This window comes from Thalassophryne amazonica, chromosome 8, assembly GCF_902500255.1.
Source record: "Thalassophryne amazonica chromosome 8, fThaAma1.1, whole genome shotgun sequence".
In the NCBI taxonomy this organism is placed as follows: Eukaryota; Metazoa; Chordata; class Actinopteri; order Batrachoidiformes; family Batrachoididae; genus Thalassophryne; species Thalassophryne amazonica.
The window spans coordinates 26,567,697-26,594,889 of NC_047110.1; the positions used below are offsets into that span (position 1 = coordinate 26,567,697).

The following is a 27,193-nucleotide window of genomic DNA, read 5'->3' on the forward strand; positions in this document are numbered from 1 at the left end:
CACCACTGCAAACAAGAAAGGACTCAGAGCTGATCCTTGGTGTAATCCCACCTCCACCTTGAATGAGTGTCATTCCGACTGCGCATCTCACCGCTGTCACACTATTCTTGTACATGTCCTGCACTACCCTAACATACTTCTCTGCCACTCCAGACTTCCTCATACAATGCCACAACTCTTCTCTTGGCACCCTATCATAAGCTTTATCTAAGTCCACAAACACACAATGTAACTTTCTGTCCTTCTCTGTACTTTTCCAACAGTATTCTCAGAGCAAAGATTGCATCTGTAGTGTTCTTTCTCGGCATGAAACCATATTGCTGCTCACAGATCTTCGCCTGTTTTCTAAGCCTAGCTTCTACTACTCTTTCCCATAACTTCATGCTGTGGCTGATCAGCTTTATGCCTCTGTAGTTACTGCAGCTCTGCACATCACCTTGTTCTTGAAAATAGGAACCAGCACACTTCGTCTCCACTCCTCAGGCATCCTCTCACTTTCCAAGATGGTTAGAAACTCTGCCATCTCTCCTAGATATTTCCATGCCTCCATTGGAATGTCATCTGGACCAACTGCCTTTCCACTCTTCATAGCAGCCCTCACTTCTTCCTTGCTAATCTCTTACTTCCTGATTTACTCTCACCACATCATCCAGCCTTTTCTCTCGCTCATTTTCTTTATTCATCAACTCTTCAAAATATTCCCTCCACCTTCTCAGCACATTACCATGTGCATCTTTTACCACCCTAACCTGCTGCACATCCTTTCCAGCTGTCCCTTTGTCTGGCCAATCGGTACAAGTCCTTTTCTCCTTCCTTACTATTCAACTTCTTGTACAGCTCGCAATATGCCTTTTCCTTTGCTTTTGCCACTTCTCTTCTCACCTTACGCCGCATCTCCTTGTACTCCTGTCTACTTTCTTCATCTCTCCGACTATCCCAAACTTTTTCGCCAACCTTTCTCCTTATGCTTTCCTGGACCTCTTCATTCCACCACCAAGTCTCCTTGTCTTCCTTCCACTGTCCAGATGTCATACCCAGTACTGCCCTAGCTGTCTCCCTCACCACATCTGCAGTACTTTTCCAGTTGTCCAAAATTGCTTCCCCTCCAACTAGTGCTTCTCTCACCTGCTCGCTAAATTTCACACAACAGTCTTCCTCCTTCAGCTTCCACCATCTGATCCTTTGTTGAGCTCTCACTCTCTTCTTCTTTACCTCTAAAGTCATCCTACAAACAACCATCCTATGCTGTCTAGTGACACTCTCGCCTGCTACCACCTTACAGTCTGATTTCTTTTAGCTTGCATCTCCTATAAAGAATGTAGTCCACCTGTGTGCACCTTCCTCCACTCTTATATGTTACCCTGTGCTCCTCCATTTTCTTAAAGTAGGTATTCACCACAGGCATTTCCATCCTTTTTGCAAAATCAACTACCATCTGTCCTTCCCCATTCCTATCCTTGATACCATATCTACCCATTACTTCCTCATTACCTCTGTTCCCTTCACCAACATGCCCACTGAAGTCTGCTCCTATCACCACTCTTTCATGCTTGGGCACACTCTCCACCACCTCATCTAACACACTCCAGAAATCTTCTTTCTCCTTCATCTCACAACCTACCTGTAAGGCATATGCACTGATGATATTCGTCATCACCCCTTCAATTTCCAACTTCACACTCATCACCCTGTCAGACACTCGCTTAACCTCCAACACACTTTTAACATACGCTTCCTTTAAAATGACCCCAACACCATTTCTCTTCCTGTCCTCACCATGGTACAACAACTTGTACCCACCGCCGATGCTCCTGCTCTTACTTCCCTTCCACTTGGTCTCTTGCACACACAATATGTCTACCTTTCTCCTCTCCATCATATCAGCCAGCTCTCTCCCTTTACCAGTCATACTACCAACATTCAAAGTCCCCACTCTCATTTCCACCCTTCTAGTTTTCTTCTTCTCCCGCTGTTCGTGGCAACGTTTTCCCCCTCTAGTTCCTCGTCTTCGCCCAGCAGTAGCCCAATTTCCACCAGCACCCTGTTGGGCAATAGCACCAGTGGCAGACGTTGTTAACCCGGGCCGCGACCGATCCGGTATGGGAATTCGATTCTGAGTCTGCATAGTTGGGTTGGCTTGTTTTATGCCGGATGCCCTTCCTGACGCAACCCTTCTCATTTATCCGGGCTTGGGACCGGCACTCAGAATGTACTGGCTGCACACCCCATGAAAACATTCCTTGCAAAAAGACACATAGGGTCAATGTTATGGACTGCAAATAGTCCGGATTTTAATCCAATTGAAAATCTTTGGTGGAAGTTGAAGAAAATGGTCCATGACAAGGCTCCAACCTGCAAAGCTGATCTGGCAACAGCAATCAGAGAAAGTTGGAGCCAGATTGATGAAGAGTACTGTTTATCACTCATTAAGTCCATGCCTCAGAGACTGCAAGCTGTTATAAAAGCCAGAGGTGGTGCAACAAAATACTAGTGATGTGTTGGAGTGTTTTGTTTTTCATGATTCCATAATTTTTTCCTCAGAATTGAGTGATTCCATATTTTTTTCCCTTTGCTTGGTCTAAAAAAGTAACCGTTACTGACTGCCACAATTTTTTTTCCTGATTTCTTAGTGTTTCTTAAAGCCAGAAAGTTGCCATTTGAAATTACTTTAGTTTTGTGTCATGTCTGTGATCTGCTTTTTTTCTACAAAATTAAACAACTGAATGAACATCCTCCGAGGCCGGTGATTCCATAATTTTTGCCAGGGGTTGTATGATGATCTCGCTCACTGTCTCCACAACAAAGCGTTTTGCTTGCCTGACAAATGAGATGGTTGTAGATGTCTAATTTCTGGTTATCGGGGATGGAAATGCATGCTAGCAACGCCGAAATCATTGGTAATAAATAAACACAATTTTCGTCGTATACCGATTCTTTGCTGACTTTGCCACAGAGAATGATTTTATTGTTAGGTTGCGGAATTTCAAACATCTAGCTGCTGTAAACAATTGTTTTCTTTCTGCCATTCTCCACCCAACATGGAGGTATACCTGTCTCCGGGCGTGGTTTGATGACATACCATAAGTGCATACCCTCTATAGGCGGCCCACTGCTCGGGTCCGAACCTAGATATATTATGAAATTTTGACAGATAATTTCTAATTTATTCTGAACAGGTTTTATCTATGTCCTGTAAAATATGGATGTACACAGGAAATGCCCTGACCAATTGTGTGCACTGTAACTCATTCCAATCAATCATTACCTTCAGCCTATGGCTGTTATTTATGGGGGAGACAAGAGGGCTAGAGTAGTTACCTTCGCTTTCTCATGGTCGAGTCTCGGCCCCACGGTTCTCATTATCTGACAGAGGCACTCCAGATCCTCCCCCATATCCTTGAGCTGGACTCTCTTCTTCTTTTCCAGAAGCTTCACAGTAGAAAAAAGTGAGAAAATGCCAGTCAAACAATGGTGTCTGGCTTCTTAACTTGTGCTTTACTACACAAGATATGGACGAAAAGTAGCATTTACAATGTCTTACATGCTGGGAACAAATTCCTATTTAACTTTACCAACGAACCATAAAAAGTAATTCAAATATTAAAAATCAACTCAGTGTTGACATACTGTTTTGATGCACTTATGAAGGATAGATTCATGGATGAGGTCAAGTTTGCCAAGTTCCCCAATGAATTTAATGTTGCCAAGCATCTTGATCTTGGCAATGGCACGCTGCTCCTCCTCCTCAGAAGTAAGAGGATTGTCATGTTTGTCATAGACTAAACAGAGAGAGGAAAGGCAGAGTCATCAGCCTATGTAGAAAAGGAAAACATCACATTTATAAGAAAAAACACAAACAAACTACTGTAACAGGGAGACTTACTGTCAACATTTCTGGTGCGGTTTTCAAATTCATCTTGAAGCTTGGAAATCAGCAGTCTTCTGAAGGTCTGTAATAATAGAATGAAATATTTATTAATTATGTGAAAGAACAAACCGGCGGCAGTGTCATAACACTGCAAGACAACTTCATAGCAGTGAAATACAATACTAGCTTGATGTATAATATATAATATTTGCTGAGCTCAGCATTGCCTATTGTGTTAATCATCACTAACCCAGGTACATGATGACAGAATAAAAAAGGGGTTTCACTACCAAGGTTCTTCACAGACAAATTAATAATGGTGCCGCACCGTTATACTCTCATCATAGCACATTGTGACTGCCCTTTCTGCTGATTAAAGTCACTAAACGGGACACTTTTCTATTATTATGGGCAGAAGCGAGAATTGTCCACAGTTTCACACCGGACAGTTTTTATACGTTTATCATTAATGTGCCTTGTTTATGGGGCAGCCCATGATGCAGTTCTCTTGCTCGACTGGATGATTAATATCTCCCGGGTTGCAAACTGAAGTTAATGTCCCTTATATAAAGGAAAATCTATATTACAATAGCCAAGTGGCCTCTGTGTACGTGTGTGTGTGTGTGCACGCGCTTGGCTTCGATCACGCAAAAACCGGGGAGAGCTGGCATTTACCATTTGGTATGCTTATTTATTTTGAGTCAAGGATGAATGCTGTGAAAACAGAAAGTTGATAGGACTAATATTTTTGGAGAAATTAGCATGTTTTTGCTAACCAATAAACAATGGCTGCTGTGCTGTAATGCACCATTTTTAAATGGTTTTAAAGGGTTTTAAATGTTAGTGTTTAGTTTAACAGTGTTGTTAGTGTTATTGATTTGTGATTTTGTAGTTTGTAGGTTTAGTCACTTTAGTTTAAATTATGTTACCGTGACCATGAATGAGTTCAGTCTCATGTTGCTGACACCATGAGTGAAACATCTATTGTGTTTGATCTCCACCCTGTTTGTGTCTCAAATTAGAAGCACCTGCATGTGGTAAAGACAAACAGCTGTGCGTGCAACTTCGAGCAAGGACAAACAGAGCACAGCTGACATTAGCTGTTTGGTATGCTTATGTATTTTGGGTCAAGGATAAATGCCACCAAAACGGAACGCTAATAGGTCAAATAGTTTTGGAGAAGCTATAAAATATTAACAAACATAGCTAATTACATTTTAGACTCACACTTCTTTCCAGCAGGGGGCAGTAAATCATCTTTATATTAAAAGCCTGAATGTAAGAAATACGGTAAAATACGTAACAAGAAAGTGAAACACTTATTTCCATTGTGGTCCATTTAAAAAAATTAAATCACATGACAAAATAGAATAATAATAATAATAGTAGTGTGTATATGATAAAAACAACCTAAACTTATAAATACATTAAGACTGTAAACTAACATTAAAAAATCCATAATTAACAAGAAATAAAAGGGTTGAGTTCCTCTTCTAAAAATTCTAAAAGTTGAGGTTCTAAGAACATTCTAGACTCACACGCTATTCCAACTCTTGGCTTAATTTATTACCATCCTTGAAAAATATCAGCTATTATTTTATAAACACTACCCAATCTAGAGCCTGTGGATCCCTCCGGACAACATGCTAGTAATAATAGTAACAATATTCTCTGCTCTGTGTGTGTTGTGGGATTTGCTGCGGCTGTCTGCTGACTCAAATTGGAAAAACAGATCATTCCAAAATCAATAACTTCAAAGCGAATCACTGTATTAAATCAAATGACACCTCCAAATGTTGTAATACAGACAACAAACTACAACTGACCAAAACAACCCAAGCATGTATCGTTAGCGCTTGGCATCAGTTTATTGCAACTTGCACCTTTCCCAGAAGCTACTGTCATCTGAGCACTGATATTGATATTGCATGTGCTTATAGACAAAAACAAATAGACAAAATTCAATTTATTATTCAACTAAACTGCAAATATGAATTTTTTAACATTTATGAAACACTTCTCTAAACAAGGCCATAGGGTCACTGACCCTAAAGAGATTCCCTCCTTGGCACAGTGATCTATTCAACAATTCAGTGTTACAACCAAAATGATACATACTTTTCTTTCCTTTATATTTCACATCCTTGACCATGAAAACATACCATTAGAACTTGGAATCACCTTTATGTCTTTAGTTCAAAAGTTATTGTTTAAAAACAATTTTTCAAAATTTCATCAAAATCTGTTCAAAACTTTGAGACAAACAGACAGACAAACAAACAAACAAAAGCGACCGAAAACATAACCTCCTTGGCGGAGGTAAAAAAACACCCAATAGCATCACATTTATGGCTTGTAGTGCCACCAAACACATCAATGAACTCCCTCTGGTTATACTACAGCACTTAGACTGGAAGAAGATACAATCATATAATTTCAGGGATTTTTTTTTTTATATAAATTGTACCAAATATGAATAAAATCTCAACAACATTTTATTTATTGCTTGTAGTGCAACCAAACTCACATCAGTGAACTCCCTCTGGTTGTACTACAGCACTTAAATGGGGAAAATATACTTTTATAGAATTTGTGGAATTTGTTATTCCAATAAATATGGGTGCTGGTGAGAATTTTTTTTTTTTATTTGACTGAAGCGTTTTGCTGTTTGACTAATTGTGCGGCAAAGTTGTATAACACAAGCACCACAGGTGCAAAGTCCTCTAGGGGGAACTGGGGGCATGCCATCCAGAATTTTTTTTTTTTTTTTAATGCTGCACTTTGGTGCATTCTGGTAGATTCTTGACACACAATTCTTAAAAAAAACAAAACAAAAACAAAAGTGTTCTCATTTATATCTGATTAAGATACAGTAGTGTTCAGAATAGTAGTAGTGCTATGTGACTAAAAAGATTATTCCAGGTTTTGAGTATATTTCTTATTGTTACATGGGAAACAAGGTACCAGTAGATTCAGTAGATTCTCACAAATCCAACAAGACCAAGCATTCATGATATGCACACTTTTAAGGCTATGAAATTGGGCTATTAGTTAAAAAAAAAAAACGTAGAAAAGGGGGTGTTCACAATAATAGTAACATCTGCTGTTGACGCTACAAACTCAAAACTATTATGTTCAAACTGCTTTTTTTAGCAATCCTGTGAATCACTAAACTAATATTTAGTTGTATAAGCACAGTTTTTCATGATTTCTTCACATCTGGGAGGCATTAATTTTGTTGGTTTGGAACCAAGATTTTGCTTGTTTACTAGTGTGCTTGAGGGTCATTGTCTTGTTGAAACACCCATTTCAAGGGCATGTCCTCTTCAGCAAAAGGCAACATGACCATTCTGACATATCCAAACTGATCCATGATACCTGGTATGCGATATATAGGCCCAACACCATAGTAGGAGAAACACGCCCATATCATGATGCTTGCACCACCATGCTTCACTGTCTTCACTGTGAACTGTGGCTTGAATTCAGAATTTGGGGGTTGTCTCACAAACTGTCTGCGGCCCTTGGACCCAAAAAGAACAATTTTACTCTCAGTCCACAAAATATTCCTCCATTTCTCTTTAGGCCAGTTGATGTGTTCTTTGGCAAACTGTAACCTCTTCTGCACGTCTTTTATTTAACAGAGGGACTTTGCGGGGGATTCTTGCAAATAAATTAGCTTCACACAGGCGTCTTGTAACTGTCACAGCACTTACAGGTAACTCCAGACTGTCTTTGATCATCCTGGAGCTGATCAATGGGTGAGCCTTTGCCATTCTGGTTATTCCTCTATCCACTTTGATGGTTGTTTTCTGTTTTCTTCCACGTGTCTGTTTTTTTTTTTTTGTCTATTTTAAAGCATTGGAGATCATTGTAGATGTACAGCCTATAATTTTTTGCACCTGCGTATAAGTTTTCCCCTCTCCAACTTTTTAATCAAACTACGCTGTTCTTCTGAACAATGTCTTGAACGTCCCATTTTCCTCAGGCTTTCAAAGAGAAAAGCATGTTCAACAGGTGCTGGCATCATCCTTAAATAGGGGACACCTGATTCACACCTGTTTGTTCCACAAAATTTACGAACTCACTGACTGAATGCCACACTACTATTATTGTGAACACCCCCTTTTCTACGTTTTTTTTTTTTTTTTTTTACTAATAGCCCAATTTCATAGCCTTAACAGTGTGCATATCATGAATGCTTGGTCTTGTTGGATTTGTGAGAATCTACTGAATCTACTGGTACCTTGTTTCGCATGTAAAAAATAAGAAATATACTCAAAACCTGGATTACTCTTTTTAGTCACATAGCACTATTATTCTGAACACTACTGTATAACCATATAGAAAGTGGAGTTTTTCTAAGCAAAAACTGTATCTTTGACTGCAAGAAAAGTTGTACACAGTGACACTTTCCAATTAAAAAAAAAAACACCATCCAAATAATGTTAACTTTTATATGAAATAATAAAAGCTTGAGATCAATAATCATTCTCTGCATCAAAATATGATTTCAAATAAAAGTTAACTATGATTTGTACACATTTTCCTTTTTCTGCCAATGATGCATGCTTTCTTGCCAACTTCATTTAGCATTACTGCAGATGATTCCGTTTCTTTGTGAATTTAAATTAAAAACAATTAACAAAATGGATACTACATGAATTTGAGATTATCTAACTTCATATCACTATCATATTCAATATCTACTCAGTGTTCAGAGTTTTTCTATAAAATCATATTTTAATCAATAATAGTAAACTGAATCAAATATGAAAGTAAATTTCTCAGATTTTCATTATAACTTATGGATAGGCTCCAGCCTCCCACAACCCTTAATTGGAGTAAGCGGTTGAAGATGAGTGAGTGAGTGAGTGTGTATGTAGGACTCATTACTTTATCTTTAAAAACAACAACAAAAACAAACATACCACCAGCTGCTTGGGTGGGCATGTCTTTTTTCTTTTTTTTTTTAACATGGGGTTGTGCTGATTTTTCCCCTCTTGGTTTGGACTTGAGAGACATGTAATGCTATTAATTCAGCTGGCGTATTTTTGATCTTTTTCAATAGATTTAACAACACACATCAGGTTGGATGGGGAGCGTCGGCTATTTTCAGATCTCTCCAGAGATGTTCAACTGGATTCAGGTCTGGCCTCTGGCTGGTCCACTCGAGGACATTCAGAGTTGTTCTGAAAAACAACCACACAGCTCGATGCTGCCACCAACATGCTTCACTGTAGGGATGGTGCCTGATTTCCTCCATACATGATGCCTGGCATTCACTTTAAAGAGTTAAAGTTTTGTCTCATTACACCAAACAATTTTGGTGGTCTGATATGGTCTGATAGTCCTTCTGACTGTTTGGTTCTTGGTTACTTCCCTGATTAAGGCCCTTCTCTCCTGACTGCTCAATTTAGACGGGCGGCCAGCTTTAGGATGAGTCCTGGTGGATCTGAACTTCTTCCATTTACAAACTTTTTTCACATCGTCATTATGGGGTATTGTGTGTAGAATTTTGAGGATAAGATTAATTTATTTCATTCTGGAATAAGGCTGTAACAACAACAAAAAAAAGTGGAAAATGTGTGGCACTGTGAATACTTTCTGGATGCCCTGTAAATGAGCTGAAAACGCACATCAGATTCTGCAGAGTGGACTTTGCAGCCGAAGCATTTGGAGACCAGATACATACAGTAGTACTTGCTCTCTGGTCTGCTTCAGCAGACTTACAAGACTTATGATCAAACAGACAGGGTGATTACTATGTACGACGCCAATGTGTGTTTGCAGAGGTGTCATTATTTCTGGGAAAAGATAATGTCCAACTAGAGTATTTATTGTGAAAGTTTAAGCAATAACTGTATTCAAAGATGCTAGGGGCGCTGCGGTAGGTCGCCTTGCGATACCTGGATGTACAAGTTGAGACCCGGGCAGTTTTTGGCTATACAGAGCTCAGAAGTCCAGGTTGTTGCTATGGGACATTTCTGCTGCAGAAATGATTGATCATGCTTAAATTGAATAAATCTTTCGAAAGAATTAGACTATAGACATGTCTGGGTTTAACTGTAGGGCATCTGACAACAAACTGGACACAAGGAAACAAAATGATTGGCAAGAAAAAAAAAAAAAAGGCCTCCCAAAGCACGAATGGCTTCAAGGCATTACTTTTCACCCATTTCCACACAAACCTCGTCAAGCTAAATTAAAGTCTCAATGGGTGAAGATGTGTCATAGGGGAGAAAAAAGAGAAAAAAAAAGAGGCAACTTACAATTCTAGAATCTGCTCATTATATTTTACTGGTGTGTTGGTCCAACGAAACAATGTCCAGTCTAGGTCGTTGGTATTCCCATTCCTGATCGCTATCTTCTCTCACCAGTAGGCCAATCTCATCTGCTCTCTGCATCAACGCTAACAACTCCTGCTTTTTGTAACCCGTGGTCGAAACATTCCTATTTTTTTTTAATACTCTCTGATGCTTTTAATCATTCATTTCTCAGCCATGGCATTACTCCAATTACCTAAACTCAGATTCAAAATGGTGTCACGGCTTGTTGTGCCAGGCCAGGTGTGTTGCTAGGTTGGGGGCGAATGCACACAAGCGGCCTACCGCAGCGGCCCTAGCATCTTCGACTGCGGCTATTAAAAAAAGTCCATTACAATGTGAAGAGCAACACTTACTGTGCTCTGCTTTTGGGATGGTTGGATCTCAGATGAAGGGCCATCAAAGTTTGGTGCGTCCTCTGCCAAGCGCAGACATAGCTGAGCATAGAGCGAGCTATACTTCGGCTCTTCTAGGGCTTTGTCTACAATCTGAAAGAAAGAAATACAAGTGCAGCAACTCAAGTCATTACAACCCTCTCAAATGTGAGGCAAAAAGCCTGCAATTAGGCAAGGCACATAAACTATAAATACGCTCAAGTTGAGTGGCTCAGGTAACCACCTATAAGTTCAAACATGTGCAAGAGTACTGCCATTTTAGAAATGTCAAAAAAGTTGCCAGCTGATGCACACTCAGTGCCAGTCTGCAGTAAAGGCAGACACAAAAAGGGGGGAAAGACTAACAATACCAGCAGCCAAAAGTACAATATCACATTATCGCAAGTACTCACAAACCCTCACCTGTGATTACTACCTAGAACAATACTGCAATGACAGTGATCATTGTTTATAAATGCACAAATACACGGGCTGATTCTGGTCACATATTTGAGAATTAATAGAACATTATGACCAAGATTGATTTAAACTATGCAACTCTAATAAGTAATTTCATAAAATAAATAAATAATAAAGCTAAAAACCCCACTCACCAGCAAGATGATTCCTTTAAGGACGAGTTTTGAATCTACGCCCACGTTCAGGAGCTCAAGGCATAGCTTGTCAAACTTCTCAGGCGTGAGTTTGTTGAGTATGCTGGAGAAGAAAGCTGAATCAGATTTGGCAGCAAGAACAGTATTACCTGTGAAATTTCACAATATTTTTGGATCCAGATAGTTTGAGAACACACGTGGCGAAATCTGATTTTTAAGTCATACGTACACATTAACAAATATTTATATTCCGAGGTGTGAGCTGAAAGCCTGTGGTGACTGTAGAGTCTAAAGCTTGGCCTATTGCTGCATTTTGTGTTTGTGAACACAATCTGACAGCAGTGAAGAGAGCCAAGTGCTTTTAGCAAGGCACATGCAGTGGTGATGGACAGGTTGACAGATGAGATCAGACAGGAGTCCCATGGACTATGATGTTTGCAGATGACATTGTGATCTGTAGTGAGAGTAGAGAGCAAGTTGAGTCTAGTCTGGAGAAGTGGAGATATGCTTTGGAGAGAAGGGGAATGAAAGTCAGTAGAAGCAAGACTGAGTACATGTGTGTGAATGAGAGGGAGCCCAGTGGAATAGTGCAGTTACAAGGAGTAGAAGTGGTGAAAGTAGATTAGTTTAAATATTTGGGGTCAACTGTTCAAAGTAATGCAGAGTGTGGTAGAGGTGAAAAAGAGAGTGCAGGCAGGGTGGAGTGGGTGGAGAAAGGTGGCAGGAGTGATTTGTGACTGAAGAATATCAGCAAGAGTGAAGGGGAAAGTTTACAAAACAGTAGTGAGACCAGCTATGTTGTATGGTTTAGAGACAGTGGCACTAACAAAAAGACAGGAGGCAGAGCTGGAGGTGGCAGAGCTGAAGATGTTGAGATTCTCTTTGGGAGTGACAAGAATGGACAAGATTAGGAATGAACATATCAGAGGGACAGCTCAGGTGGGACGGCTTGGAGACAAAGTCAGAGAGGCGAGTTTGAGATGGTTTGGACATGTGCAGAGGAGGGACCCAGGGTATATAGGGAGAAGGATGCAGAGGATGGAGCCACCAGGCAGGAGGAGAAGAGGGAGACCAAAGAGGAGGTTCATGGATGTGCTGAGAGAGGACATGCAGGTGGTTGGTGTGACAGAGGAAGATACAGAGGACAGGGTGAGATGGAAACGATTGATCTGCTGTGGCGACCCCTAACGGGAACAGCCGAAAGACAAAGAAGACATGCAATCTCAATGAGTTAAAGCAGACAATACAACCAACAGTTAGTATTGTCTAGTGTTATACATGCAAAGCATTTATACTTTTTCAAATACCACTGGAAGCTATTTCCTGCAACTTCAGTTTTAAGTCTTATCTAAAATTACAAAGACCTTATCCACACAGAAAGTGATGTAATCTTTTATTGTTTTCAAAGTGCTCTGTAAGCACGGCACCATTTCAAGAAATATCCACTGAAAACGCTGTGGTATATACACCAGGCCTGTATGTGGTGCTGTAATGCTTCGACAAAAAAAAAAACAGCAGACAAGGTGCATGTGGATAACCCGTATATGGAATAACCTACTTGAGAAACTCAAGCGATGTCCAGCTATCAACGGTTCAAATATTTATAGAAAGAAATGGTATTCTCCAAATATGTATTAGAGGAAAGGGCTTGAGTTGTATTGTATGAAGGTGTTATATCTGAACCTTTTCTACTGAAATATGTAGGTGGTAACCAGCTTGCATTGGGAGCTGTTGGGAAATATTCATTTTTCTTTTAATTGTAATTATGAGCTACTGTTGTTCAGATTCTGTTTCGAAATGAAGTTTATGAACTGGCACATACGCCTTGTTTGATTTTATTTCATGGAGGGGTGTAGGCGTTGATAAGCTTTGCTTCTGCCTACGCCTTTAGGCACCGTGTACAGTTTTTTTTTCTTACTGTCTTTAGTTTTATGAGTGAAATTTTGTTGCATGGGTGTCTAATAAATTCAAAAATTCAAGGAGCTTATCAATGTAGCAGCAGAAGCTAGAACTTTACAACGTGGCAGACTAAGTAAAATAAAGCCTTTTAAGAGAAAGCGCTGGCTGTTCTTACCAATTCCTCATGATCAAAACAGCAACACAGACTTGAAAAAGACTTATTGTATATTAATGTGAAGCAGTGGGTTCATGTACACATAAAAAAAAAGGCACTGTGTGCTCTCCACCCTGCAGATGAAGCAAAAGGAGATGTACTGTAAATGAATCAAGTTTATCTATGAAGGAAAGAACACGCATTTATCGGGCTGATTCTTATCAGATTCGATCAGTTTTCTTCTAGTATTCATCAACAGAGTGTGCAGCGAATTTATCAATGCAGCTTTTGCAGAAAAGCTGCACTCCACAGCCCCGTTCATCACGTTGCATTCACCATGCACGCGCTCCTCCCATTTGAGTGATGATTTTGCAGACTGCTGGTGCTTAAGGTTTGGGACAGCTTTGAAATTTGACGAGAAAAATAAATAATCACCCTGGAAAACAAAGAGGAACCACCCTAAATAAGAAAATGTGCGTGATGGCGCAGCACCTTTATTCCACTGATTAGGGAGAGCCCTACAGTTTGACTTTTATTTAACCAGGTTAGTCCCACTGAGATAGAGATCTCTTTTACAAGGGAAACCTGGACAATTAAAGTTTTCAATTCACCAAATCAGCATGTCACACAGGGAGAACATGCTAAGTCCACACAGAAAGGCCATAGATGGGAATCAATCCCATGACCTTCTTGCTGTGAGGCAACAGTGCTAATCACTAAGCCATCATCCTGCCCATATGAGACTGCATATTATATTTCTATTTTATTTACACATTTCCCAGTTTTCATTTGTACTGAGAAGTACAGCTTTTTAACAAATACTGGATCTAGTTATTTGTGACGACAGTGCATTTTAGGCCAAAAAAAAAAAAAAAAATTACAGGTCATGCTGAGATTGCTAAACTGAATTTGTTATGCATAGATTCCTGTATTTTTATAGACTCAGTCACCAGAAAGGATATCACTCAAGTTTCACTTAATTTCTTTTCAACTATAACTATGAAGACACAGCCTATCAATCTCAACACAACAGAAGTGGCAGAAATTCATATTCTGGTACAGCACATGTGCAGGTACAAACTCTTAGTGGGGATCTTCAAATGTGTCAAGCATGGACTCTTACCCCCTCACTTTCCTGAAGATTGCATCATGTCGCTCTTTTTCATTACTGGAGTTGACATCTCGTCTAGTGCTTCGTGAAGGAACCCATCTCTGAACGCTTTGCCCTGGGGCTTTCCCCAGGAACTCGCTGCCGATGTACAAAAAGACAACAGATTGTCGAAGTGATAGTACCTGATGAAAAATACAGCTGGTACACATATACTCCTTGTAAAACTCCTTGACTGCTCTAACAATCTCTGGGCAAGTCTTCATTAGGGATAGATACAGAGAACTGTTTTTTTTTTTTCCGAGAAACCGACATCAATAGCCTTTTTGCTTAACAATTCCCTTATTGGTCCTTCAGAGCGGTCGTTGTTTTTGAGGGCGTTTTTTTTGGGAAAATGATCGTTTCTCTACACTGACTGCAGACCCCGCAGCGGGTCTGCAATCAACTGCTTCTGCAGCGTGACTCCGCTAGAAGCTTGAACCAACGAAGCAGTGCTCCGATCCACTGCTACGTCGGTTCTCTGCTTCGCTGCTTTTCAGAAGCAGCAAGTCTGCTTCTTAACCCTTCTCAAAGCCATTTACAGATGTCAATCATGAGTCACTTTTGTGCGGATTAAAGTCACTAAGACTAAATAAAATGTTGACATAGAAAACCTGTAAAGCCTACTTTCAGTACACTGAAAATTCAGAAAAGGTATTGATAAGGGAATCTGATCGATAAGCGGAATCGATAAATAAAATCTTATCAATACCCATCCCTAGTTTTCATACACTTGCAATACAGAAGTTGCTGACATAGTGGTGCTGTGGAGGGGAACCACTACAGTCCCTTGATTGAGAGAGTAACGACATGACGAATCAAAAAAAAAAAAAAAAAAAAAAAAAAAAAAAAAAGGTCACATGACTCATGGTGCCATCTTGGGTCCAAAACAGAGTTCGCTGTTAAGCTGTCTGCATGCAAATCCAGCTATTTTATTAATTTATTTGCAGAAAATGCCAGGTTTCTGTGCATTTAGAGGCACAAACAGATACAACAAGGGCTTCAAAATGTAGATTCCCCTCAGATCCAAACAGAAGAAAAATTGGGGAAAAACTCAGCCGTGTGGGATGGAAGCGACTTCATCGTCAAAGCTTAGAGAGGTAAATTTATTATTGTTCAGTCCCACGTACAGTAAAACTCACCTAAACCGTCATCGTATAAACCAGATATTCGCAGTCACTGGACAAAAAGTCCCAAAGTCTTTGTATTGTTTTCCATGTAATAAACACCGTAATATAACAGATTTTGTATAACAGATTTTCGTTCATATCGGATAAATGTCCTGTTCGATCGCAATGTATTTCCATTAAAAACCCCAAGTAGTCTGGACGCGCACAGCAACAGAGGTACAAATTAAAATTCTGCGCTGACACTCGTCGCAAGTGGGACCGGAGTCATTTCTGTGATTAAATGCCAGACCGTTTATTTTTTCACACCGTGCTCAGACTTTGACCCGCAGTCTGATGTGCACCTGTTAAATCAGAAACAAAAGGCTGTGATTTGACACTTTTCTGCTTTCACTTTTTCAAATTTTAATAGTTTCTGCAGTGCACACACTGACTACAAATGGATCAGAAAAGTCGGCAAGCTTACAACATGGAGTCTGAAAAAGATGAAATTGTACATCTTTCCTTTGAATTGGAGGTGATGATTGTAGAAAGAAAAGCTTGTTGAGGGTCTAATAATCCATAATAAAGCATAATCCAGAGGGAGAACTTTAAAACTGTCACACACGCCACTGCATGACAAGGAGTTACAGAGCTACAGAAGCATCAATCAAGCGTTAAATTAATTAAATAAATCAAATTAATATTAATTTATGTAAATTTGATAGCTTTAACTATTTTTAGATTTATTATGATAGTACTTGCACCTGGATGTGTTGCTGTATGTGGTTAAATGATTTAAAAATGTTGAAAATATAAAACGTTTTTTCAGTAGTTCAACACAGCTGGAACCAAAATGGCACCAAATTCTACAACCCCTGGCAAAAATTATGGAATCAACAGCCACGGAGGATGTTCATTCAGTTGTTTAATTTTGCAGAAAAAAAGCAGATCAGACATGACACAAAACTAAATGAACATCCTCCGAGGCCGGTGATTCCATAATTATGGCCAGGGGTTGTAAGTTGACATTACTCTCCTCAATGAGGGGACTCCAGGATCCCCCCCTCCCCCCAAATTTGGTTTCTCTTTATAATTTGAAATTAAATATGTCTGAATGGACTGTTCTTATATGACAATCTGTTACAAAAAAAAGATATAAAATAGCTTCCATAAAATTAGATCTTCAGTATCAGCACAATCAAATCAATCAATCAATTTTTTTATATATAGCAAGAGCAAACTAGTGTTCTGACTTCTAACATTTAGCACCTTTTTTAAACCATGTCAAAAATCGATTACAGACTGCCTCTGACAGTGAACGTGCACATGCTATGCACAGTTTCAAGTCATATTATAGCAGGAATTCTGCGTAATTGGGTCAAATGTTACAGGAATACGAAGCTCTAATCTCCTCAGTCTGTTGTACTGACCACCACTTCTGCATACCTGTTGCCGACAGTCTTGGGATAGTGCTGAGGTGCACCCCTACCACCTCCTCCCCCCGAAGAAGCACTGCAGAAGAAAATACAATGAGTGTAACATTGAATACATGCAGTGATGTACAAGATGCCTACAATAGTAACACATGGAGAACAAGCTACTCAGTTTAGTCACAATGTCAACATAACAAGGACTCTTACAATCCCATAGTTAAATTTACAGTGCAGAAGGATCCCGGTTCAAGGCCACCCCATTCCCCATGTAATGTGGAGTTATGTCAGTCAGGGTGACTGATGCAAAATGTGCCAAATCAAAATGCAGAGCCACCTCAGATCTGCTGACCCATAGTGAAATGAGGGAGATGCCAAAGGGACTTACCAGGCTTCTCGCCAGGGCAGTTGAACATTGGGGGCCCCTATGTTGTGGATTGGAACCCCCATGCTGTGATTTAACCAGCATAGGGGGCTTTTCTGTTTTATTTTCTTCTTTTTTAAAGACATGTCACACATTTAACATCCAAGTTAGCAGCACAAAGTGGCCATCAAAATGCAGGAAATAGTGTTTCAAAGGGTTCTAAATTTCAAAATTTTCTCAGGGGGTGGAGGTGAATGCCCCCAGACGCTCCTGTAATGCTCGCGCCTGCAACACTCGTTGCGCGGCTATACCTCGCCAAGTTCCACCCTATGAAAAAAATCGCAGTGTCATTTGAGGGTGGGCGATAAAGTAGTTAAATGAAAGAGCATATGATTCATAAATGTACTTCTGAGGATAGCCCCATTATCATTGTTCATATTAAATCTCGCTACAACCTCTACCATCTGCCTCGTCTTCCCTTCTCCATTGGGAACAGAAAAAAAAAAAAAATCAAATAGTTAGCAATTGGATCCGCTGAAGGCATATTTTGATTGTTCAGTATATGACAAATTAAAAGCAGAGTTACCAGTGCATGCTCCCTCTTGCTTCACTTCATATACACAGTGCCAGTGGAGGGAGTAGCCAGGATCTATTAATCACTTACTGTCACACTCAGTACTGTTGCAGTGCATGTTTTTAAAAACATCTCTCTCTCTTTCACATCAAATGTGCACCAAGTTTGTTTCTGATAAACTGTGCAGTTAATATACCCTTATCTGCTAATCAGATAGTAATTTCAACAGGAACAACTTTTTTCCTCGTTGACACAGACAGACGTGTCGTTATACAGAGCATACAGAAAGTATTGACAGCACTTCACTTTTCCACATTTTGTTAGACTTATTCCAAAATAGAGCAAATTCCCTATTTCCCCTCAAAATTCTACTCACAACACCCCATAATGACAAGATGAAAAAGTTTTTTTTTTTCAAATTTATGAAAAATAAAAAATATGTACATGAGTATTTACACCCTTTGCACAATACTGTGTTGCAGCACCTTTGGCAGCAATTACAGCTTTAGGTCTTCTTGAATATGATGCCACAAGCTTGGTGCACCTATTCTTGGGCAGTGTGCCCATTCTTCTCTGCAGCGTCTCTCAAGGTCCACTAGGTTTGATTGGGAGCGTCGGTGCACAGCCATTTTCAGATCTCTCCAGAGATGTTCAATTAGATTCAGGTCTGGGTTCTGGCTGGGTCACTCCAGGACATTCACAGAGCTGTCCTGAAGCCACTCCTTTGATATCATGGCTGTGTGCTTAGGGTCATTGTTCAGCTGAAAGATGATCCATCTGAGGTCAGGAGTGCTCTGGAGCAGGTTTTCATCCAGGATGTCTCTATACATTGCTGCATTCATCTTTCCCTTAATCATGACTAGTCTCCCAGTTCCTGCCACTGAAAATTATCCCCACAGCATGATGCTGCCACCACCATGCTTCACTGTAGGGATGGTGTCTCGTTTCTTCCAAACATGATGCCTGTCATTTACACCAAAGAGTTCTATCTTTAGCTCATCAGACCAAAATTTTGTTTCTCATGGTCTAAGAGTCCTTCGGGTGCCTTCTGGCAAACTCTAGAAGGGCTGCCATGTGCCTTTTACTAAGGAGTGGCTTCCATCTGCCCACTCTACCATTAGGCCTGATTGGTGGATTGCTGCAGAGATGGTTGTCCTCCTGGAAGGTTTTCCTCACTCCACAGACGAATGCTGGAGCTCTGACAGAGTGACCACTGGGTTTTTGGCCACCTCCCTGACTGAGGCCCTTCTCCCATGATCGCCCAATTTCGATGGGCAGCCAGCTCTAGGAAGCATTCTGGTGGATCCAAACTTCTTCCATTTACGGATGATGAAGGCCACTATGGTCATTGGGACCTTCAAAGCAGCAGAAATGTTTCTGTACCCTTCCCCAGATTTATGCCTTGAGACAACCTTATCTCAGAGGCCTACATTCAATTAATTTGACTTTGGTTTGTGCTCTGATACGCACTGTCAATTGTGGGACCTTATATGTAGACAGGTGTGTGTTTTTCCAAATCATGTCCAATCAAATGTGTCTGCCCCAGGTGGACTCCAATTAATACATTTTTTATTTGTATTGCACTTTATATTTCAGCAAAGTGCTACGTAATAGGAAAAAAAACAACAACAAAAAAACAAAAACAAAATCAATGTTAGAAAAAAAAATTTATCAAGATCAAGGAGAACCCATAAAATATATTTAGCAAAATGCTTTCTTAAAAAGGCTTTAAAGTTTCATTAAAAAAAAAAAAAAAAAAAAGCTATAGTCTGAAGGGTCCTCACATGGTCAAGCAGGGCATTCAACAGCCTCGGAGCTGCAGAGGAAAAGGCTCGATCATCCATGCTGTGAAGCTTGGTTCTGGGGGCATAGAGGGTGTTTGTGCTTACAGAACGGAGGTGGTGAAGCAGTCTTGGAGGGAGTCCTGGAGCTAAAGCAGGGCATGTCCATGAATGCACTGGTGGGTGACGAGGGAGAACTTGTAATCAATTCTGAGTGGGACAAGGAGCCAGTGAAGGGATTTCAGGATGGGGGTGATGTGATTATGCTTGCGCACCCTCATCAGGATCCTGGCAGTGCTGTTCTGGATGTATTATCACCTCTGGATCTCCTCCAGGCAGGTAATCAGTGTGGATGTTAGCAGGGAGCAGAAGAAGCGGGGGTTGTCCTGAGGTAAAGCTGTGTGTCATCTGCATAACAGTGGAATGATATTCCATATCTGCTAATGACATTTCCACTGGGGAGGATGTAGATGGTGAATAGGGTGGGGCCCAGCACTGAGGGACGCTGCAATTGACGCTGTGGGTGTGAGATTCGGCTTTGCCCAGGGCAACGTGCTTGGTTCTACTGGTCAGATGTGAGATCAAGCATTTGTGAACATTTTCTAAGAGTCCAATAATGTACTGCAGACAGGCTCTACTGTTTCAAAAGCAGCTGTTAGGACTGGGAGGATGAGTATAGATGGAAAGCCAGTATCTGCTGCCATCTGAAGGTCATTGGTGACCCTGATCAAGACGGTTTCTGTGCTATGGCCAGGGAAGAAACCAGACTGAAACTTCTTACACTGGGTCGTCAGTTTGGGGGGGGGGGGGGGGGGGGTAGCAGGACAGCAGTGGTGGAAAGGTGTGAGCGGATGTTATTCACTGTTTGAAAAAAGATGGCATGGGTTTGTCAGTGAAATCACCTGCTGGAGTCAGTGGCTACCAAGAAAACCTGCACCCTCTTGGCCCTTTCTGGAATGTCTTTGGACACCACTGGATTAACAAATTCCATCTGCTCAAAGTGATATCAATCAGTGAAATCACCTGGTGGAGTGGGTGGTTGCAAAGAAAACCTGCACCCTCTTGGCCCTTTCGGGAATCAGTTTGAGACCTCTGCTGTATGCCTATTTGTGAACAGTCAATCCAGAGGCCTTGAGCTGCCACTGAAGGACACACCCAACCGCCTTCATCTTTCGCAGTTCGTAGGTTTACTAGGGTACCGAGTGCGAAATTGAACTGAATTAAGCTGTCGAAACATCTCAAGGACTAGAGCACTGCGCTGGTAAAGTGCAAGTCTCCGCCAACACTAGTTTCCAATTCTACAAGTTTTTACTTAGAAAAACAATTTAAGTCCTGTTAGAAGTGGCTTTTCATAAGCTAAATTAGATGTGATCAAATGTCAGGACAATGTATTTAGTTCATGCACTTCAGGGTTCTAGCTTGAGCAAACTTGCGTTACGGCCCGCTACGCTATAATTTTGGACCGTTACGCTTTTCAATACAGGGTCTGTAATCAACCGTTTCTGCAGCGCGTCTTCAGTTTGAAGCGGGAATCGAACCAATGTTTCGATTCTATGGCTCGTGGCTCTTTGATTTGTTGCACTTAAGAAGCGGTAAGTCCGCATCTTAACCCCTCTGAAAGCCATTAAAATATCCTGAGTCACTTTTGTGTGGATTAAAGTCACTAACTGGGACTCTTGTCTTGTTGCAGTCGAGAAACAAGAATCGTTCCGTTTTGTCACAGCTTCAAATGCTGCGCGGCTCTCTGCTGAGACAGTCGGTCGGAATTAATAACTTCAAAACGAATCGCCGCTTTAAATGAAATGTTTGTAAATAAAATTTTGTTGAAATGTTTGTAAATAAAAACAAAGCTAATGATATTGGCAGCAGTTAAAGTTAAAACGTTCTGAACAACTGATGAAAACGTTTTTAAAGTCATCATAAAACTGCAACGGTATCATTAAGTTTCTGTATCGGTACTTGGTATTGATGAGCATCCAAATGTATGTACTCGTACTCAGTCTGGAAAAAAGTGGTATCGGTGCATCACTAATGAAAACCTATGGGTTACAGGCTGTTCACTAACAGACAAACAAACAAATGGTTGAAAACATAACCTTCGCGCAACTTCGCTGGCGGAGGTTAGGATCAGTGGAAACAAGATGCACCTAAGCTCAATTTTGAGCTTCATGGCAAAGGATGATGCTTGTGTGCATGCTTATGTACATATGATTTCTTAATATTTTTAATAAATACACAAAAATGACAAAAAAAAAAAAATTTCTTGTCATCATTACGGGGTGTTGTGAGTAGAATTTTGAGGAAAATAAATTTCAGCAACTTAATCATAAAGCTGTAACATAAAATATGGAAAAAGTGAAGCGCTGTGAATACTTTCTGGATGCACCGTATCATTAAGCAAAAACGGTTATTGTGATGTGGGCTATAGAGAATCAGCCACAAGAGCCCTCAAACTTTAAATGTCCAAAATCCCAGCAGGACGATCAGCCTTATACGAGTGCTTAATGTAGCCGGCCCAATGAGAGTATAGCAGAGTCATATGCAGCAGCATGAGGTGCTGTTCTGTAACAACAAAGAGCTTTGATTCCTCTGTAAGCAGGTCGAGGGTTACTACAAAACGGATTGTCACCTAATCACAGATTCCTCAAACAAGTTCATTTTTCTTTCCTTCTCAGCTCCCTACACAGCCCAGAATTTTCATCAATCTGTGCACTAGGACCCTCCTATTGATATGATTTTTAGAATACCCTCAGATACAAAAGGCCTCTTCTTATGGACACTGGTGGCTCAAGTACAATCCTCAACAACTTGCAAGGTGTGGTTGCAGAAGAACTCACAATACATTCAGATCACCAGTTTTGTCCATGTCTGCAAGTCCTCCAGTCAGATGGTGCAGAAATTCCCAGGATACAGCCTGATATTGAAATCTGGCCAAATTTACTCTTTGGAATTGAGCAGACAAGAGCCTGCGGCATTTCAAGTGAAACCTCAGAGAAGCCACAACAACTCTGCAGTCAGAATTCATGAACTGGGGACTTCTGCTGACCCTACAGTTGAGCAGAATTCTCAAGCGTTTCCCCACAAGGACATGGTTATTCTACTTGGCAACACTGCCGATATTAGGATACCATGTCTAGTGTTTTACATCTGGACACTGAAACCAGGATCCAGCAACTAGCCCCTGAGACCCACATGCATTTTTACTGCATGAAATCACACTACACCAGACTCCACTTGTTTGCGTCTTTTCTCTTTGGGTGGGCCCCAGACCCCCAACTTATTATTGAATGCATCGCATTCATTACACGGCTTATGTTCACATTTAATACCTGTTCATATAAAAATCCTGGCCTTATGAATTATAATATTTAAAGAATGTCAGAATTTGTAGAGTTTTGTTTGTTTCTACTTTTCTGGAGCTATAGTTTGTAATTACTAGTAACAACAACAACAAAAATAAATAAATAAATAAATGCTTGAAACATTTCCATTTATATGTAATGAGTCTTCTTATATATAGGGTTTTGAGATGACTTTTATTATTAGCTGCTATTTGGCTATCATTTACATTTAGTAAGGTAATCATGCACATTTACCACAGGGAAATTATTTGTACAAACACACACACTTCCATTTTTGCCTGTCCACTGCCGATAAGCAGTTTAATTTGATTAGGGGGCACATATGGAGCTAAATCATGGCCAAACGTTTTGTAATCTGAAAATAAAAAAAGATTGAAAAAATAAATTTTGAAACTGAAAATTAAAGTTTTGTTCTTAAATTTTATAATAATTTAAAAAGTATTATCAAAATAAAAATAAGTGTAAGATACATATTTTTCAGTTTAAATAAATTTTTGATTCAGCTCTAATTTATTTTCATTCATATTTCTTTTTTTCACCTTCAGATCTTTTTTCACTTTCAGATCTTATTTTTTCAGTTTCAAACTTTTGGCCTCGTTCTGGCGTGGGAGGGCGTGGCTTCAATTGAGAGGGGCGTGGAATTGTGAGTGACAATAGAGCAATCAGTCCTCACATGATGGTGCTTTCAGGAAACGTGGGTACTTTGATAGATAATGACTTAACACTTTCTCTCCACTGTGTTGTCTTGATACCTGTAAATAAAGTGATGCTAAAGATGTCTATTACAAGTAATTCTAGACCACTCTTGGTCATTTTTGATGTTTAAAAACTGGAAAATATGCAGGATTGTAAAGTTTAACACCTATACCTAAAAAACCGATGTGTCCCAAATGCACACAAGAACGCAGCGCAGCATCGCCACATAAAAATGAAGCAGGTCGCTCATTTTACAGGCTGCAGTGGAGTGTTACGAGCTTTCTAAGTGACAGAGACCTGGCTCAGCAGATCTGAAGAAAGCTTTAATACGGACACAACCAAGCAGACCGCCCGGAAATCCAAAGCTGTCCAGAAGAGTGCTCTGGCTACCGGCGATGTGAAGAAGCCTCGCCGTTACAGGCACGGCACTGTGGCACTGAGAGATCCGCCGCTACCAGAAATCCATCCAGCTGCTGATCCACAAGCTGCCCTTCCAGACCCTGGTGAGAAATCGCTCAGGACTTCAAGACCGACCTCCGCTTTCAAAGCTCTGCTGTGATGCTCTGCAGGAGGTCGGAGGCTGACCTGGTCGGCAGCTTGTGGATCAGCAGCTAGGTGGATCTCTCTCAGTGCCGGGCCTGTAACTGTGGGGCTTCTAAACACAGCGGGTAGCCGGAGCGCTCTTCCGCGCGGCTTTGGATTTACGGGCGGTCAACTTTGTTACATCGTCATTAAATTCACTATCCGGTACAACATACAGATCCACTGAACCAACTGCTACACATTGATCACAATAAACAGCTTTATCTCGAGGGTTTAAAGCCTCGTAATAAGCTTTAATTCTCTCTATTTTCTTTCACACGTCAGCCGCGTAGTAAATAAACGATGGAGACGGGAGCAGAGTCATTATCTATCAAAGTACCCACGTTTCCTGAATGCAACATCATGTGAGGACTGATTGCTCTCCTGTCACTCACAATTCCACGCCCCTCTCAATCGAAGGCACGCCCTCCCACGCCAGAATAGGGCCAAAAGTTTGAAACTGAAAAAATAAGATCTGAAGGTGAAAAAAAGAAATATGAAAATAAATTTGATCAAAAAAATTAGAGCGCAATCAAAAATTTATTTAAACTGAAAAAATATATCTTACACTTATTTTTATTTTGATAATACTTTTTAAATGATTATAAAATTCAAGAACAAACACTGAATTTTCAGTTTCAAAATTAATTTTTTCAATCTTTTTTATTTTCAGATTACAACACTTTAATTTTCAGTTTCAAAATTTATTTTTTCAATCTTTTTTTATTTTTAGATTACAAAACTTTTGGCCTTGATTTAGCTCCATAGGCACAGTACACTGGTGTAAGTCATCACTGGTGTGACAGCGTGCCGTGATATGAACTGTATAATGCCATCAACACCGTGATAATACAGAACACGAGAGCCATTTTTGTTTCAAATACACCGAGAAAAATAAGACAAAATCATAAAAAACATTCATTAATTTTGAAATCAATAAAAAAATTTTTGACACAGTTCTGATCAGCACCACAGGCAGAAGTGGTCTGTGTGACCCATATCATTCCTGCCACCCCATGTTTTAGTGAGTCACAGACCTGTTAAAATACTTTTCAAATAGGCATAACTCAAAGTAATGTTCACAATAAGTCACCACCTTTCTTATGCCTGCCCGTCAGACAGGAATTTTGCTCTTCTCTCGCAGCGGCTGAGGGAATCCTAGTTAGTTAATCCACTTTCAACCACGACTCAATCCAAACCACAAATTTTGGAATCCATTACACCCCTATTGTGATACCACTGTGCCAGGTTTAATTGAAATCCACCAACTGGTTTAGTTAGAGTTGTGCTTAAAAGAGTCATGGACAGGCAGAATACTTCCTATACACTCCACCCAAACCTTTGTTTCCAGGAAGTATAAGTAATTTTCATCTACTAAAACAAATGGTGAGACTACAATTTGGCTAACATTAAGAAACCTTTTTCCAAACAATAATTCTAAATTAAAATGGTGTGCCTAAATTACTAATGGCCCAATTTAGAGATGTTTAACTGTATTTCAGTGTCTAAACTATTGTTTCAGATTACCTGAATCTTACTACAGAATGTGAGAGTCCTTTTACACTCTCTCCCCAACCTCCATGTTTCCTTTTTTTTTTAAGCTATCACAAAGAGACTTGCCTGACTGCCATTTTAATCCTTCCCACATCCTGCTTTGTTCAAAAGGCCGGAAGCTCCTGCTCAAAATGCTACAAAATGTGTGTGCATGTATGTGGTGGTGGAGGACACATGTTGGCATTTTCAGTATAAACTAATGATTTATTACCTGAAACGAGAAGCACCCCCTTCTGCAATCACACTCTCCACTTTGGCGGCTTGACAATGAAGAATACTCCAAAGAATAAGAATAATAGGAAGGGATGGGGGGAAACCCGTGCTGGAAGAGATAGGTGATACCATTAATGCTGGGGTTAAAACCAAGGGGACAGAAGACAGCCAAGACTACAGATTACCTTACTAATCAAAGCCATATAATGGCACTGAGCTGCCTAACTAAAACGCTACCAACTAACCAGCTTGACTAGTTACTCAGTTCAGTAAACAGGTCTTTGTTACAGGCCTAGTTATGAAATAATAAACGTAACATTCCTGTAAATTATAAACACTGCAAAGCACGTAATAATGTAGTAACTGCGTATTGATCATCATGTTCAGTATATGGGGCATGAAAAGTCAAAACAAAGTGAAAATCTGTGCTTTGTCTTAAACAAAGCAAAGCTAGAAGGCCAACGCCACCCGCTAACTAATTAGCTAGTCGGAATGCTAAATATATAGACAAATTACCAAACGCAGACACTGTAGGAGGTTTGTCACGTTAGTTTACGAAAATGATTCGGCAGGTTGAATAACGTAAGGGGGAAAGAAGCTCAAATACTGGTGGGGGAAAAAGTGTTGTTTAAGGTTGACCGGTTGTTTATGGTGACAAAAAAGGTGAAGCTAACCAGGAGCTTCTGCAGCGAAATGGGGCAGGGCAGCGTGCTTAGCCGCTAACGATTCTCCCGGCTATTTTAATGGTTAACAGAATTTTTGAAAGGCAGTGTTTACAACGAGTTCATCACAACGCCCATTTTATTAAGTGCATGGCACGTTTGGTGAGATGCAAACGCTGTACTGCTTTTTCCGGTCCACACACAAAGCCTACAGAGACCAGACGACGCCATTATCCGTCAACTCCTAGGCTAAACTAGGCTAGGCTAAGTACCGGCTGTAGCATCACAGCCTGCAAGAATGTGGAAGCCATTTTGGATAAACCGGTGCGGTTTGAAGAGTAGAAAGAGCAGTCTTACCTTTACCAAGGCACCTTCAGTTTTCTGTTATTGTGAGGGTACCAAAGCAGAAATAAGACAGTTATACAAGAGAAGGGAGGGGTATTATGGCATATCACAGGAGAGCTAAACGCTGAGAGCCCGCACA

The 27,193-nt window shown here is 40.3% G+C and overlaps 1 protein-coding gene across 1 annotated transcript in view; it reads right to left on the minus strand.

Annotated features, from left to right (window-relative positions):
• Positions 1-26,153, minus strand: part of eif4g2b (eukaryotic translation initiation factor 4, gamma 2b) — a 75,924-nt gene extending 49,771 nt beyond the window's left edge. Inside the window, 7 exon segments of the mRNA XM_034175901.1 lie at positions 3,319-3,429; positions 3,628-3,779; positions 3,884-3,950; positions 10,551-10,682; positions 11,183-11,285; positions 14,359-14,484; positions 26,046-26,153. Of these exon segments, the coding sequence (XP_034031792.1) occupies positions 3,319-3,429; positions 3,628-3,711 (195 nt within the window). The 5' untranslated portion in view covers positions 3,712-3,779; positions 3,884-3,950; positions 10,551-10,682; ... (1 more) ...; positions 14,359-14,484; positions 26,046-26,153.
• Between the last annotated feature and the right edge of the window lie 1,040 nt (positions 26,154-27,193).